At 46.0% G+C, this 17,289-nt stretch overlaps 2 protein-coding genes across 2 annotated transcripts; both read left to right on the top strand.

Annotated features, from left to right (window-relative positions):
- Positions 1–8,509: 8,509 nt before the first annotated feature.
- prel (preli-like) lies at positions 8,510–12,372 on the top strand. Its single transcript, XM_089578856.1, has 4 exons — positions 8,510–8,666; positions 9,079–9,174; positions 9,564–9,786; positions 11,703–12,372. Exons 2-4 carry the CDS (start codon positions 9,083–9,085, stop codon positions 12,000–12,002), a joined length of 615 nt encoding a protein of 204 aa, XP_089434982.1. The 5' UTR covers positions 8,510–8,666; positions 9,079–9,082; the 3' UTR covers positions 12,003–12,372.
- A 1,000-nt stretch (positions 12,373–13,372) lies between these two features.
- Slh (sec1 family domain containing Slh) lies at positions 13,373–15,568 on the top strand. The gene has a single exon (XM_089578855.1). It carries the CDS (start codon positions 13,584–13,586, stop codon positions 15,468–15,470), a length of 1,887 nt encoding a protein of 628 aa, XP_089434981.1. The 5' UTR covers positions 13,373–13,583; the 3' UTR covers positions 15,471–15,568.
- Positions 15,569–17,289: the final 1,721 nt, after the last annotated feature.

Raw genomic sequence — 17,289 nt, 5'->3', positions numbered from 1 at the left:
GCGGCGTTCCGTGGCCGAGTCGACCCTCGGGTCAACGAACAGAGTGGTGATGTGCTGAGTGAAAGACAGCAGTGTTTGATTACTGAGCCTCTACCCTCTCCCATCAACCGAGCTGCGGGAGAGCCCCACGGCCCAGCGCCGCCCTGCCGTGGGCGGTATCAACAGTATCCACAACGGTCCGTCTGATTGGACACGTCATTCTTCGAATTATTTCCCCAGACAGAGATCTGGGGAATACGAAGACTATTTAACGAGGTGTTGTTTTGGACTCGAGAGCACTCCTGTTGACTCCTGTAGACGTTCTCTTTCACTGAGAATCCCTCTCAGTTACCCTTTGTTGTAAATAATGTAAATATTCCTGTATAAAGTTCTCCTTCCTTGTTTTCTTATCGTAACCCCGTCTCCCGCCTTCCTCGTCCCTTTTCCGGCCCGACCACGCGCATCCGATCCCAATACCGGTACGCCAAGCTTTCGCTCCCTAACCAGGTTCAAGAGTAGTTTAATCGCAGCTAATTTTTCTTTATTTTTTGTTTAACTGTCATGTAAATTGTTATTAAAACTCCCCATTTTCTTTCAGTACGTTTTCCTACGTTTCTAACCTTATGTCACCTCTCTTCTTTTGAGCAAACAAGGGGAGGGGAATGAGGGGCTCGTTATAAATATGAGAGAGAAGCCAACAGCCACAGAAACCAACGGACACAGGGGATTTTTTTTTTATTTATTTTGTGGTGTTGATCAATTTATAATATTACTGAATATGTTATCGCTTAAAGGTAATTGATAATTAATTGCTTAGCGAGGGCCTCGGCTCTGGCAGCCATGATGCCATAGGAAGCGTAAGAGGGTTCTCACACAGCTTCCACTCTCTACGTTAGATGACGTTCTACGTCACACCAGCGGTACCTCAGGACGTGCTACGTCCGCCGCTTACGAACGTGGGTGGCGCTGATGAACACTCTCAAGTTAGGTTATTTGTAAACATAAATACCCCCGAAAGCAGAAAAATTGACAGCCGTCGCCGTAGCTCAGAGGTAGAGCACCGGACGCGTAATTCGGAGGTCGTGGGTTCGGATCCCACCGGCGGCATGTGGTTGTTTTTTCTTCTGCTTTTCTTATCAATTACCTTTAAGCGATAACATATTCAGTAATATTATAAATTGATCAACACCACAAAATAAATAAAAAAAATCCCCTGTGTCCGTTGGTTTCTGTGGCTGTTGGCTTCTCTCTCTCTTCTTTTGAGCCACCAGTCTTCCAATCGCTTTTGCTAACTTCCACCGCAGATTTGTTTACATCATAAATCTCTAATGACTGCGCCTGCATCGACATCCGAATGGATACCATCACATTTGAGTAAAAGATGTTCAAACGTTTCTACGTACAGATTTAACCCACACAGCACATGTGTCATCTTCTTCGTTGAATTTCTTTTTGTAGCTGCGCGTTCCAAGACACCCTGACCTAGCTTCAAAGAGTAGGGCAGTGCCTCTTGAGTTATCTTAGAATGATTCCTTCCTGATCTGCCTTTTCTAGTATCGATATAGTTCTACATTATGCTTCTTTTCCATTGAATTAATCCATTTTTTACCTTCCGCATTTTTAACCTGTCGTTTAATGCTCTTTCTTTCTCCGTCCTCGTGTCCGGCAAACTTATTGGTTAGTTTCCTGGTTCTTTTCCGCCATTGTGAGTCAACGTTCTTTTTGTATAAGTACTTAAATACCTTAGCTGCCCACCTGTTATCGTCTAGTTTCCTCAGGCGTTCTTCATATAGTATCTTACTCTTAGCTTATTCCCGTGCTTCGAACGATGCCCAGCCCATATCCCCCTGTACTGCCTCGTTTGTGGTTTTGCCGTGGGCACTAAGTGCTAATCTTCCAATACCACTCTGATTTACTTCTAATCTCGACTAAACTGCCCTCCCGAAAGTCCGGTACCATTATTCCTTTCCAAATACCTCTCAGTACTTCATATTTGTTGTACCCCCATCATTCCCTATCCCGGCATTTCTTAGACCTTTTGCCCTAACAGACTATTCGTGCTTTTCCATACATATCTGTCCTTTGTTTTGGTGTATATAGGGTGCCTCGATGCCAGCGCTGCTTACAGGGTGAGGACACCGCTCTCGACGGAGGCATGTTGGGTCCCACTCCTCCGTTCGGCTATACATTGGAAGCAATGCGGCGGCGGGCTGTTTCGAACATCCCGCGTGGAATTCAGCAAATTGCGTGTCCTCCTCAGACAGGGTGGTGCCATAGATTGTTTAAAGAGTGAATCGAAGTTTGTTACGCAAAAATATATCTTATTTCGTACCTAATCTGCCTTGAAACTCGGCGCCTTGTGAACAGTCGTTGCATTCTCACAACGGGCGTTGAATTCTCCAGTGGAATCTGTTTACCCGGATGCTTTACATTTCATTACTTTGCAAACAAACAGGATTACTTATTTCGAGCTGTATTTTCATAATCGTCAAAGACTGCCATTCAAACAGCTTCTCGTTCGCCGCGAAGCCAAGTGCGCGAAGTTTACGAGGATGAAACGTTAAAGTTGCGCATTATAACTCAACCCCAAGCAAACATTGCTCTGAATGCAAGCATTTCGCATGCCTTGCCTCGCATACTTTGGAGTTCTGTTGGTTTACAGCCGCCTTCATCTGACCTATGATTCTCACATTTTTTCTCCGCCCACTTTCCGAGCAAAGCGAAATAGCCGCTGCCGTTTTCTAGAGTGAGCAGAACACCAGAGAACACAACAGACCCTCATAGTTTGATCTCCGACTGCTGTATCACGCTCACAACACGAGCTCACTTTAAGCAAAGAAGCGTGGCCCAATGGGCGAACTTGCGTATACTTTCGCCTCGGTTTTGCATGTTTCGAGCGTTCATTGCTGCTTTTCTTCTCCCGATCGAAGACGCATCATTAGCAGCCTCAATACACCATTCTGTCAGGAGTCGTTTTTTTTTTTTTTTTTTGTCCAGACCACTAGCACGTGCGCCGATGACGTAGGCCGTGAAAACTGTAATCGTCCTGCAGTTGATTGCGCCAAGGGGAGGCGAGGATTGAAACTTGCCAGGTAACATCCAGATTTGTCGAGCGCTTCCTACAGAACCTGACAACAAAGACGTTTCCTTTAAGGCACCCATACTATTTAGACCCACTGTATGTGAGCTCTCGTCAAGCGTTTTGTTCAGTTTATTTATCTTTATGTCACAAAGGCATTCCAAACGCCCCACCCCTTCCATCACGCTACTCCTTTGCGCCAGCTCACTACGAATATCCTGGCGGCGCACCTACATTCTGTGCGTCACGGTAAGCAAAGAAGTCGCGACTGCGTGACGAAAACGAAAGGAGCCTTTTTTTGTCTCCACTACAAGGAAAAAAGGCTCGTTTCTTTAGCGTCACGCAGCCACATCAGTAAAATTCGTCACGCGTGTTTCTGGGCCCCCATTTCCTAGAGTTACGTTTTTTTTTTTTTTTTGCCTCTCTTGATGATAGGTGCGGGGATGAGAACTTGTCGGCATTCCTGTTGACTCGTCCGTGTTTTTCTGCGCGCTTTACGTCAGACGCGGTTTTCAAACTAGATCAGACCCATACCTTAATGAGCGGCGGCTACTACATACCTTAATGAGAGACGGCTACTAACGGCTACTACTGAATGAGGCAACAAGCCAGCGTCTTTAGGAAACTGAAGCCGACGGTTCCGCGGAAGCGAGGAAGGCGGCCCGCGTTGCTCCGACTTCCCTTTTTTTAGTTTAGCTTGGCACGGATAATGGGATTCAAACGAAGTGGTTACCAGAGGCTGATTTTGTGAGGTTACTTTGTGAATCGGTCGCTTTTAATGATTTTTTTCTTGAAGTTTTGAAAATAAAAAATACATGCGTCAGTTAAATTTGTCCTGGAATAAGGCTACTTAGCAACTAAGGATCAGCAAAACGTCGTCTCATCGTGTCATCAATCTACCTGTAGTCAGCACCGTTCTGAGGGAAACTCAACCATCTGCATTATTCTTTTGCGGAACAAGCAGTTCAGAAAGTATGGCCAATAGGTTTCAGACATGTAATAGCTGTACTCCTCACAGCAGTGTGGCGACGGACCATTTGGAAGATAAATTTGCCATTACTGCGTGGAATTCTCCACATATGGCGCAGTAATAAGACGAAAAGATCTCAGAGAATGATGAAAAAGCGAGTGTTAACTTCGAAGAAATAGTTATATTTGGCAATTATCCCCCGCGCTGCTGCCATACCCGATAAAATTCAGGCCCTGTGAACAGTCCTTACGTTCGCCCCGCCGCGGTGGCTCAATGGTTACGGCGCTCGGCTGCTGACCCGAAAGACGAGGGTTCGATCCCGGCCGCGGCGGCCGAATTTGGATGAAGGCGAAATTCTAGAGGCCCGTGTGCTGTGCGATGTCAGTGCACGTTAAAGAACCCCAGGTGGTCGAAATTTCCGGGGCCCTTCACTACGGCGTCCCTCATAGCCTGAGTTACTTTGGGAAGTTAAACCCCAATAAACCAACGTTGCTTACAACGCATTCTACAATACTTAGATAACCTTGTCCAGATCGACGCTATCTTTCTCGACTTTTCAAAAGTATTTGTTCGTGTTTCCCATAATCATCTTCTTTTTAAGTTGTCATCGCTCGGCATTCCACAAACTTTGCTCTCCTGGCTAGAACACTTCCTTAAAGGACGTAAGCAGTTCACCTGAGCTATATGACTGTCGCTCAGCTTTTACCGACGTAACATCCGGCGTACCTCAAGGTGCAGGCTTTTCACCTCTTTTATTCTTCATCTACATCAATTACTTGCCGATCAACATAAAATCCACGCTACGTTTATTCGCAGATGACTGCGTTATTTACAGCCCCATCCACAGCGCTAGCGCCATTGCCACTCTTCAACAGGATCTAACCATTATCTCAACGTGGTGTGACAAATGGCACATGCTTCTTAATCTAAATAAATGCCAATTCATATCATTCTCCCGCAAAAACACAGTTATTGATAGACCTTACAACATAAAATCGGTCGCCGTTACCAGAACATCATCTTATAAATATCTAGGAGTGCACATCACATCATCACTGTCACGGACAAAACACATTCAGACCATCTGTTCCAAAGCATCGCGCACACTTGGTTTTCTCCGGCGTAATCTAAAATCTGCATCACCTGAAGTAAAAAAGTTGGCATACATAACATTCATACGTCCGAAATTGGAGTACGCGTCATCTGTCTGGCATCCATCACAATCGTATCTCATCTCAGACCTTGAAGCCATTCAAAATCGTGCCGCCCGTTTCATTACATCGCAGTCTCAAGAAATGCCAGCATGGGCGTCCGGAGGGGGGGGGGCAAGGGGGGGGCGGCTGCACCCCCCTGGAAAATCACTGACTCGAACCGTGAGTGATGGCCGCTCGCCAGGGTCGGTGGTGCGCTCAGCCAAAAGGGTGAAAGCAGCCCCGCTTCCACGCTTTGGGTCACATCTGCGAAATGCCGCGTCCGGGCACGCGTCGTTCCGTCGTTTTCAAACCACGCCATCGTTAGCTCTACAAAAGGGCGACCTGTTGCACACATACAGCGGCACCGGCGAGCATGTGTTTCGAGCCGTCTTGAGATGGGTGTCTGTTTCTTTGATCTCTAGAGAGAAAGCGACACGGAGGCAGACAGTGCACAGGACATCTTGTTTTCGCCTTCGTACGCCGGCCACCGATGGATTCTTCAGAAGGGAAGGACAAATCAGCCGTGTCCACCCCCACTTTGTCGGGGTGCTCAGTAGCAAGCGGGCGATCAGACGGCGCCGCTCGCTGTCTCCTCCGATCCTCGGGAGAGCGCAGTTCGGTAGAAGCGCCGCTTTCAGAATCTTCGGCAAAGGGGATTAGCTGATTTTGTTCACGGCGACGCAGTCTCTAGAGGCGCCCTACACCAGCGTTCTTTACGTCTTCTCCGAAAACCAGCGCCTTTGGTCAACGCAGCCCGATGGCGCCTGCCTGGCTCGCCTGTCCCCTCTGGCTGGGCCTCAAATCACAACAGCGTCCATGTACTGTGCGATGTCAGTGCATGGTAAACAGACCCAGGTGGTCGACATTATCCGGAACTCTATACTACACCGTCCCTCATAGCCTGAGTCGTTTTGGGGCTCTGAACCCCATAAAAACACAAAAACAAATTTTCCGACCGGAGTGGCGAGTCTCGAGTGTCCCTTCCCCTCGGAAGTCGCGCGGCGTTCCTTTCACCCCCAGAGTGCGCATTCGGGGATATTGCGGCAAGTAAGCCCTTGCACGTGTGCGCGCCTCTGTGTTTGTGCTTCGGTGTTTTTAGTGGCCGGTTGTCAACGAAGCTGAGAACAACCAAGACAGCGGACGAAAAAACGACAAGCGGCGAGCAGTGTGTGCGCGGTTGCTCGACTGTGCGGATGCGCGAGCAAGATGGAGCGAGGTGTATGAAGCTGCGAGCGTGCATTTATCTTGTAAATAAGTTTTCGTTGTATATATAGTCATCTTTTGTTTTCGACGTACGCGTTCAAACGTTTTTTCAATCAATATGTATGATGAGTGTGCACCGAGAGCGTGTAATGCAGCACTGAAATGAATTTATCACCCGTGTAATTACGCAACTCGCCCAGAAAAATCCGAGGCGCCTACAGTTGCTGTTCAAGGAAGACTGACTGAGTGAGTGAGTGACTGTAGTTGCGTGTTTGTGAACATATTGTGCTGTGTGCTGGTCATCAATCCGGGTGAGTCGAGAACCCGTATGCAGCAAGACTGAGCACACTTCTCCACGGAGTGATAGTATCTTTTTGCATTTTTTTATTAGTTTTAATTGTTTCTTCGTTGATAAGCTCCAATGTATCTCTCCTAGCCGCGCTTTAATTTGCTGTTTGTAATTTTTCTTTCATGTGTGTATTTTACTTATTTTTTATTTATATATAAATAAATAAATTCACTCCGCAAATAGGACCTTTTTGCTACGAACATACCCCGCCCCCCCCCCCCCCCCCCCTCCGGCGCCAACAACCAAAGGGGCCCCCCCCTGCAAAAAATTCTGCGGACGCCCTTGAATGCCAGCGTAACATTACTAAAACGATCCCTCGGCCTTCAAACACTAGCAACTCACCGCGTAATTTCCCGTCTATGCCTCTTTCACTCTTTCTTTTATCGCTCACCAAGACATTTGTTGCTGCAGCCACCCCCACGTACTTACGTCATCCCGCCTAAACCACAGTAACCCAACCGCACGCATTAAAACCCGCACCTCCACAATGAGCAGTTCATTTTTTCCCGACGCCATAGTGCTCTGGAATGGCCTTCCCGACAACATAATAACATGCTCCGATCGCCACCTTTTCCTTGAGAAACTGGCTAATCACTTCTCGTAAACATCATTCATACTGCGACACTGAAGTCACCAACTGTTCCCTGTTTTCTTTTTCTTTGTTTATTTCTTGCTTTTAGTTTGTATATTATTGTACTCTTTTTGTACACCGTGTATTTTTCCCCCTCTCTTTTTTTTTTTTTTTGTTCTCTGCCACTACCCCCCAACCTATATGTACGCCCCCCCCCCTCCCCTTGTGTAATGCCTCCGGGCCTTTAAGGGACAAATAAATTAAATGAAATGCAGCATAATTCTACTGAATTCGGCGACCATGACACTCTAAATTACAACTGCGAAGGTACACCAAATAACTGCTGTTCTTTTTCAGTGCAGCCAGTAAAATCCAACCGTGTGCTTAGAGCGACTGCACCATGCATAATACACACTCAAAAGTGCCAGAATATTATTACTATGAGTGAAACAACTATGTACTGCATATTTCCAGTTCAGTCGCATTATTCCAGTCGCCACGCAACCGCATACAAACCACGCCACACGCATAGCGAACTGTACGCGAGCTGCGCGTGAGACCCAACATGCCGCTGCGATGGGGAAACGGCGGCGCGGGGTGGTACTAGCGGTACTAGAGCGGTACAAAGGTAACAAAGGGTACGAAAGTTGCAAACTTCGAGATTATTGATAAGCACACAGGCGCCTGCCAACAAAATCACTGAAACTGACGCATTTACAAAAATCTATAGATATAGATAAATCTATAGATATTATTTATCTATGGATTTATCTATAAATAAAAGAAGCAAAAAGAAAAGAAAGAACTTTTCAGAAGACAAAGATGATACACAATAGTAGCTTTTATTTGCCATTTCTAGATGGCGCTACTATCTGTAAAACCTTAGAAAGAAGCTAGGGCAAATAGCTACTTTTTAAAGCGGAGTTTCGCAACTCCTAGTACGCCAGCACTGAGCACGGTTACAGTGCACTGTAGCACGGGCACGGTCAGCACGTCGTCAAGGTTGCTTTTTCGGGAACACATTAATTTGTGTGCAAGCAGACATTTAGTTTTAGCACTTATTTGTTATTCAGCAGCATTTTTGAGCCCACGTATTTTTCAAAAATAATTGTAGGATTTATTTTGGACATGGAGCAACTATAGCGCCATCTGGACCTTCACGTTTCGCATGCTAGCCTTCGCGCCTTCGCCATACTAACTACACTTTACCCACACCTTTGCCGCCCTCGGGCCTGCCTCGGGCCCATCGCTGCCATCGCCGTCGCCGCCTTGGCCGCATCGCTGGCTGTGTGCGGTGTCCCATGAGGGAACATCGACAACGGGTAAGGGATATTGCTGTTAACATGCGAAGTTTTGCAGATACTCCAGTGTAGATTATACCTGACAAGGTTTCTGTTATGTGCGGAGACTGTGATTAGAATTAGTTGCTGTTTCGTGCTTAAATAGCCACACATAAGGGCAGTTTCAAGCGGTGCGGCAGCTGCACGCCTTGTGTGCTACCGCCATGTCTGCAGGGGCAGTAACCGGAGCTACGGGGCAGTTAAAATCATCAGCGATACCTTTCAATTGAGCATGAAGCGTTGTAAGATTGTGGGTTATTGCAGTGGTCTCTACCCTGAAGTGTTGTCGTGTGGTACATTTTATAGTCTGTTATAAATGAAGCTAATACTGCAAAGGTCGCCCTTCATTGAATTTAACCGGTGTGCCTTTTTTTGTTCTTTTTTTCATTTGAAGCGCGATGGTGAAATTTTACGAGAGGAAGGACAGGTTCAAGTTCAGCTGGGACCAGGTGGCTCAAGGCTTCTGGGCGAGGTATCCAAACCCATACAGGCAAGTTTGTAAACAATCGCCTCACAACCTCGGCGTGCTGACAATTCGTTCCATGTTTAGATTGCTTGTTGCGCCCCATGTGATGAGCGATGGGAAGAATGTTTAGTGTGGTATAACTTTTGTGTTTTGTGGATTTTGCATTTGCTGAATTTGTGTGTCATTGTAAATTTGCCTGGCGTATCTATAGAATGTGCTGGTGGCACTAAGGTAGCGTGAGCTGCGTGGTGGGCATGGTTTTGGAGTGGGCACGTCGTGCATTAAGATCCTTTGGCTGTAAAATTTGAAATCCTCAAATGATTCCTGCATTATGCATCCTGTAACTACTATTAACTTCTCCTTGCTGCCTTGTTTTGTGAACCCTATCATAATGCAGAGGCTTTTGTTTCCAGCACTCATGTATTGACTGAAGACATTGTTGCACGGTATGTGGAAGGTGGAAAGCTGTTCACAAAGCGGCTACTCACAAAGACCAACCCGATGAACCGACTACCAAAGTGGGGAGAACGATTTGTCAGTTCAAAGTCCGTTCGTATTGTTGAAGAATCTATTGTTGATCCAAGAACTAGGACCTTGGTCACCTACACACGCAACATTGGTCTGCAGCACATTATGGTAAGTTCCCTAAGAATTGGAACTTAAGGACTTCGTCCTAATTAATTATAGCGTCATCACTATTATGCATAGTATTGTATGAATCTCTTGTGAAAAATTTGCATTGCTCAGTTTTGTGCTTTTCTCACTTGTTCTTGTCCTGAAGCTTTCTAAAACCTTCTATTGTCCTCTGTTCTCTTGCTAACATTAGGGTTTTTCTCTTTTTTTTATCACCGAAAAAATCCTTTCAACGAGCTCTGCTCTCCTTAAACTGGACACAGTTCCAAAAAACTCACAAGCTAGACTCATCATGAGCCAGAAATGAGTCTGCTTATGATGAGCCTGGCTCGTCACCGCCATGTAATGCTCACCAACTGGGTCCGCTCTGTTTTTTTTTTTTTTTCATCTGCATCTCCATCTTTTCGTTTTTGGAGGTCTTGTTTTCACTGCCGAAAAGCAACCAGCGTCCTCATTTGCATTTCCTCCTCCTCTTTTCTGCTTGGTATCTCTTGCTTTTCGGCATGCATTTAAGAGCCCCACGTTGTCAAAGTTTGTGTGCAGCCATCTGTTAGGGCATATCTCATAGCTGTCGGTATAATTTTTTAGTCAAAATGCACCGATTACTAATCGTCAAATGTGTCCCAATTTTCCTCACATTTAATTAATTGATGGTGATAGCAAAGCATAGGACGCTACACTTTACCTTTTCACTTGCGGCTATGGCTGCCTCATGTGACTTGCTACCACACAAGGGAGGTACTTTTACTAAGGTCTTTTTGCCCCTAGTATTGTGGTGTTCTGCCATGAATGTGTCGAGAACCCCTCAAATGCAAGTGCAACTTGTTTAGGAGCCTGAGGAAAGGGGCAGTTTCATGGAGTTGTACAGTAATATAAAAAGAAATATTCTACCAGTTCCTTTCACTTGCTCATTCATGTTCGATGCTGCTGTATTGCAACAGTGAACTTCAGAAATAGCTGCTTTTAAAATATAGTTTCCTCACATACTTTACACAAGTTAACATATGTGGCTCCATCAAGTCTCATTGTTGAGCCATGAAAAGTAGAGAACATCATATAAAGAAACACCTAGAGCAAATTGAAATGAGCCTATATAATTACCATATTCTAATGGCAAAGATGCTACTTTCACTGACTACAAATTTTTATAAACTAGGAAACAAAAAAAAAGTTAAGTATAGGTGTCATCACTGGCCGATTTCGCAAGGAAACTGTGATTTGTCGACAGTTTTTAGCTCGCATCGCATAGGTTAGGCTACACTGCCATTCACTTCAAACGACCACAGTGTCCTTTTCTGTGTAAACAAAAATGTGAATCGAGAGGCAGGAAAATTATTCAGTGCAATTTTCTTTTAGCAATAAATGCGTCTTTTGTTGCTGGACAAACATTGGTGTATTCTGAAAAGAGCAAGGGAATCGGTCTTGGTAAAAATTCAATGGACTTGTCCTCGGAGTTCCTTTAAAGAGAAAGGTTTAAGTACCATAAAATCTTTGGCCCCTAGAGGATGTGCACACCCTCATCTGACAACACTGGCCTTGCATATACAAACTGTGTTAACCAGAGGGCAGAATGGGCACCATTAGCTGTTTCAGGTTTTTCTTAGGCATCGCTAAATTTCTCTGTGCCTTTTACCTTAGTGCTTTACATGTTCTCCTATTGCAAGGTGCACTTGATGATACATTTTTTTAGCTGCTCACACTAGTATTCTTGACTCCTTTCATTTGCCCGCTCATCTGCACCATTATACATTTATCAGTGCTCGTATTGCTCCAAACAGCTTTTCTATTTGCTAAAAGATGCTCAGGTAAAATGAAACTGTCGAGTGAACATTGCATGACCCACACTAATACACATAGTGTGCAATGCTGGTTGCTGTGCATAGGTCCAAGACTGATCAAATGCCAATGTTGTTTTGTAGTCGATAGAAGAGAAGTGCATCTACAAGCCTGCTGCTGACAACCCAAAGCACACTGTGGTGGAGCGCAAAGCCTGGGTATCTTCTTCAATTCTTGGTTTCTCTTGCGCCATCCAAGCGTTCGGTGTGGAACGTTTCAAACAAAATGCTGCCAAGGCATGCAAGGGATTCACCTATGTCCTCGAGCGCATGTTTCCTGGGACCCATCCTGCCGAGAAGGAGCACCTTCGTTCCAAGCTGGCCACTGAGCTAGCCAAAGCCAAGGCTGTGCCACTGGTGGCTGCAGCCAGATGTAGTAACTAGTGGCTGGGGTGTAGGCGTTAGCTTGACACTGCCACAGAAGGCTCCCGTTGAAAGATATACACGACTGCACTGATGTATACACTGTTAAGGTTGTTGGTGAGAGTTTGCCTTCAAGCCATGAAAGGCTGTCTTTTCATGTTTCTTTTTTGGGTGCCAAGTAGTGCTTAGCATTCCAGTGGAACTGTAACAATCCATGTTAACTGCCACTGCAGTATCGTGGGGAGCTGCACATTTTATTGGAATTAATGTTTATATACGGCACTGGTTGGAGATGCTGGGAAAGTGTTTTGTTTTATTTTGTTTGTACCACCTTTGTTACTGAGACTACTGTATGTGGTAGCCATGTAAAATAAAATCACCATATTTTATATCTTGTGACTATTCACTGCCTTTTCTAGTCACATGGAGGTGTAGCAGCTGTCTGAATAGAAGACAGTGCAGGCATGGGAGTGCAATTTACGGAGAATGAGCTCAAGCTGTTTTACAGCAGCTGTTCTCTAAAAATATTTTGTGGCTTTCCAGTGGTCTTCCAGGCATACTTGCGCCAGCATTGCACAGCAGACGAATGCCGCCAGTAGGACACAGAGATGCAGGTCCCTTCAATGTGAAAGGGAACACTTTCAGTTTAGATGACACTCAGCTGCTGACCCGAAAAATGCGGGTTCGATCCCGTCCGCGGCGGTCGAATTTCTATGGAGGCGAAATTCTTGAGGCCCGTGTACTGTGCGATGTCGGTGCACGTGAAAGAACCCAGACGGTCGAAATTTCCGGAGCCCTTCACTACGGCGGCCCTCATAACCTGAGTCATTTTGATATGCCAACTAAAGGGCTTGCTGGTCAGTGATCATGGTTAAAGAATGCAGCGCGAAAAGTCAAGGACAAACGAACGTTTGTCCTTGTCCTTTCGCACTGCATTCTTTAACCATGATACGCCAAAGCCCCATAAACCTTAATGGTCACCCCATAATTGCACAAGTACACCATTTCGGTTTCCGACTAGTTCATATAGAAGTAACGAAATTCGCCTTTTTCTTGCAAATTAATTGTCCACTTTCATACTGCTGGGACCTGTACGTAGCGCGCGGCTGAATGCATGCAGCAAATGTGCCCACCATGACGACCCGCCCATTCGGTGTACGGCTGTGTGTGAATGTGGGGTTGCATGAATCGACTTCCCACCGCCTCAACTTGTTGCGAAGACAGAATGGCAGTTTACTACAGCAAACTTTAATTCGTTGGCATGTGACTGCAGAGATGTGGTCCTGTGGAGGTGGCATGCAAGGTGATGCTAGGTTGGCAAGGTGTCCGTCAAGAAAGTGCGTAGAAGCCACAGCCACCACAGCTAAACCAGTGCGGCCGGATTGCCACTGACATCATTCACAGGCGGCGCAAGTGGCGACTCGCGCAATCCGCTGCTTACGTCAACGTCACAGGAAACTCGGGAGTTGTTTCCCAGGTTCGTAGCCGTGTTTGAGAGGACTGGTAAATTTCTCTTCGCCCGGTGAGTTTGCCTAGAATGTGAATTCACTGTTCACGTCATAAAGAGTACCGTCGCGTTGGACAAACACTCCAGTGTCGGTCATGTCTCTCAACATACGCGATAAGCAGATCGCTGCACTGAAGCAGATGCTCAACTTCAACGTTCCTCAACCGAAAGGCTCCTTTTCGGAGCCTGTATGGAAACTTTTGGTGTACGATCGTTGCGGACAGGATATTATATCGCCTCTTCTGTCTGTGAAGGAGCTACGCGACATGGGCATCACTCTGCACATGCTGCTGCACTCGGACCGAGATCCCATTCCAGAGGTTCCTGCGATCTACTTCGTAGCGCCCACTGACGAAAACATTACTCGGATATCACAGGACTTCCGAAATGAGTTATACGACCAGTATTACTTGAACTTCGTGTCACCTGTGTCGCGCCAGCACCTTGAAGATCTGGCATCAGCAGCTCTGCAGGCAAACTCTGTGGCTAACGTGTCGAAAGTGTTCGACCAGTACCTCAATTTCATCACAGTGGAGAATGATTTGTTTCTGCTGAAGCACAATGATCGACATACTGTTTCTTATTACGCCATTAACCGTGGCGACGTGAAGGACACTGAAATTGAGTCAATCATGGACAACATCGTCGACTGCCTCTTTTCCGTTTTCGCGACGCTAGGGACCGTGCCCATAATCCGTAGCCCCAAAGGAAACGCTGCTGAAATGGTTGCAGAGAAACTGGACAAAAGAATACGCGAGAATCTGCGCGACTCGCGGAACAGCTTGTTCCTGGATTCTACTCATGGCGGCGGCCAGTTCAGTTTTCAACGGCCACTGTTGGTTGTGCTCGATCGCAACATGGATATGGCAACACCACTGCACCACACGTGGACATATCAGGCTTTGGCACACGACGTTCTTGGCCTGAGCTTGAACCGTGTAACCTTGGAGGAACCTGTAGCACCGTCTCCATCATCCGAGCATGTAGGTGCCAAGCCAAGGAAAAAGACCAAGACATTTGACCTGACTCAGGCTGACAAATTCTGGCAGCAGCATAAAGGAAGCCCATTTCCCACCGTGGCTGAAGCAGTTCAGGAAGAGTTGGAGGCATACCGAGCCCAGGAAGATGAAGTGAAGAAACTTAAGGCAGCCATGGGGCTGGAAGGTGACCGAACAGATGAAGCCATCACAATGCTTTCTGATAACACAGCAAAGCTGACATCAGCTGTCAGCTCACTGCCAGAACTGCTTGAGCGTAAGAGGCTTATTGATATGCACACCAGCATAGCCACTGCAATCCTGGAACACATCAAGGCTCGGAAGTTGGATCTGTACTTTGAGACCGAGGAGAAACTGCTTGGCAGGCAGGCTTTGGATCGTTCCCTGCTGGACCTGATCAATGACCCGGAGGCCGGCACAGCGCAGGACAAGCTAAGGCTAATATTGATAGCTTTTGTACTGGGACTCGATGGGGCCCTAGAGTATGAGGAGGCCTTGCAGCGAGCAGGCTGTGACCTCAGTGCGCTGCGGTACTTGCGTCGCTGGAAGGACTACACCCGCATCACTGCCCCGCAACCCATGGGCTCTTATGGTGGCGGACCTCGCACGGTGGGAATGTTCTCCAAGTTGATGAGCCAAGGCTCGCAGTTTGTGATGGAAGGTGTCAAGAATCTGGTTGTCAAGAAGCACAAGCTACCAATTACACGGCTGGTGGATGCCTTGATGGAGTTGAAATCACTGCCCGAGACTGATGATTTCCGATATTTGGACCCCAAGCTTTTGGGACGTGCTGAGCCACGGGCCCAGGCACCATTCCAAGAGGCAGTTGTGTTTGTTTTGGGAGGTGGAAATTATATAGAATACCAGAACCTGCTGGACTACACAAAAGGCAAGTCCAAGAAGGTGGTCTACGGTTGCACGCAACTTGTCAACGCTGCTCAGTTTTTGGAGCAGCTGTCTCAGCTTGGGGCTGAAATTAAGTGAACTGAACTGTAGCAGGTTTCGCTTGTGACACATCAGGCCAGAAGCCAAACATGTAGTTCTGGGTGTAAAGGGCAAATAAAATTGCTGGTGTTCTCTAATCTTGAAAAAAAAAATTAAATAAATAAACCATCTTTGAAGGCAATCTTCAAGCATGCTTGTTAGCTTGGAAATCTCATAGCATGCTTAACTGTTTGCTTCATAGGCTTTGTAACTTTATAGAAAAAATGCATGAGTTGAGAGCTGTTCTGCTCTGTCCAGCACTGATTAGAGGTAGTATGTCTTGTTTATGGAAGGGTGTAGTAGTGGACTTCTCTGCCGTGGTTGGCTGTGCCAGTAGATGCCAGTTCTCTGCTGAAAGTCTTCTCTATTAAATGAATCTTTTTCAATTTTGTCATGCATTGTCAGCAAAATTTGCAATCATTTAAACATGCACCTTTTGCTTTGTATGCAGTTTGTGTCATACTATGTTTTCTGCTATGGGCTTCACGATAAAAACATAGCAGTTTGAATAACACTGTCTTTAGTTTAAAGCAAAGCCCTTTTTGTGACCTTATTTGATGCTTTAATTTCTAAGAAGTTCGACTTTGTTTGCATTCATCTATCATTAATCCACAGTGAGTGTATAGCACCTGTTACTTGCCTTCAGTATTTAGTTGCTTTCTAAGTACTTGAATGCCATCTCTATTTAAGCAGTAGTGTAATGCAAAATCGGTGGGAAGCTCTACTTTCAGTGATTCTTTAGTCTACAATGGTAACACCTTATCTCTTATTCACTTATTGTCGTCATTCGCAGGCTTTGGCATTCTTGAACTAAATGTTTCCTTGGAACACTGCAAGTGGCAACGAAAGAAAGTGGAATGGGTGGACACGGTGATACATGTAGGGCAGTGAAGTAGGCTATGGGCACTGCAACATGTTTACAGCCCACTTCAAGCAAATTCTATGAGTACATTAGCTTGCATATGTACGTGAAAGTGGTGCATATCACCATGTTTGCACTTTGGTGTGACTGTGTGCTATGTAGCCATGAGGTACACAGCACCTCTGTTACAGCTCTGAGTAATCCTACAATGGCACTTCACACAAAAACAAGGTAGTCTAGCTTCAGCATCCTAGCGTGTTGTGTTCAGAAGGCAAGCCTGCTGCATCTATTGTAGCATGCCAGTATTTTCCCGGTGTGATATCTCGTGGATGAAAGTATCAATGTTTCTAGCGGATGTTAAAAAAAGATCATTTGTGATAAATTGTGTGGATTTTAGACTGGACATTTAAAGGGTTTCCTATAATCTGTGAGGTCCGAGTAATACTTTCATTGCTCGGGGAAGCATGCAGCACATTGGTGAACAATCAACAACTTGCATTTAGCCTTGTGTAATTGAGAGTAATTACTGATTAGCATCCATCTGAGTGCAACTTGGTAGCTACAAATTTCATAAATTTCGCTGTTGAAGAAAAACTCTTCTCAGACCAAGGCTCAGGCCCAGAACCACCACCTGTCCATGGCAGTTGCTCCACCAGCTTGGCTAACTAGGTCGACTCGGCAACTTGAAACTGGCGTGGTGTTAGTCCAGGGTATTTGCGGATGTTTAATTTGTCAGCTGTGCAGACGTATCAAGAAAAATAACTATTACTAGTGCAGATATTTGACCAACACTGTTCCCATATCGAATTATTGATCAGTTCGCTCTTGCCCTACCATAAGCTCGCTGTCCCGGTTAGCTCAGTTGGTAGAGCGACTGCTCCGGTGAAGTGGTGGTCTCGAGTCCGAACCCTGGACCAGGACGAATTTTTCTTTAACTGTGAATTTCTGTGAAAGCTG

This window comes from Amblyomma mixtum, chromosome 3 (genome assembly GCF_055824585.1).
Source record: "Amblyomma mixtum isolate Tamu chromosome 3, ASM5582458v1, whole genome shotgun sequence".
Classification (NCBI taxonomy): domain Eukaryota; kingdom Metazoa; phylum Arthropoda; class Arachnida; order Ixodida; family Ixodidae; genus Amblyomma; species Amblyomma mixtum.
Note: the sequence above shows the minus strand (reverse complement) of the source record. Positions and strands in the feature narration are given on the sequence as shown.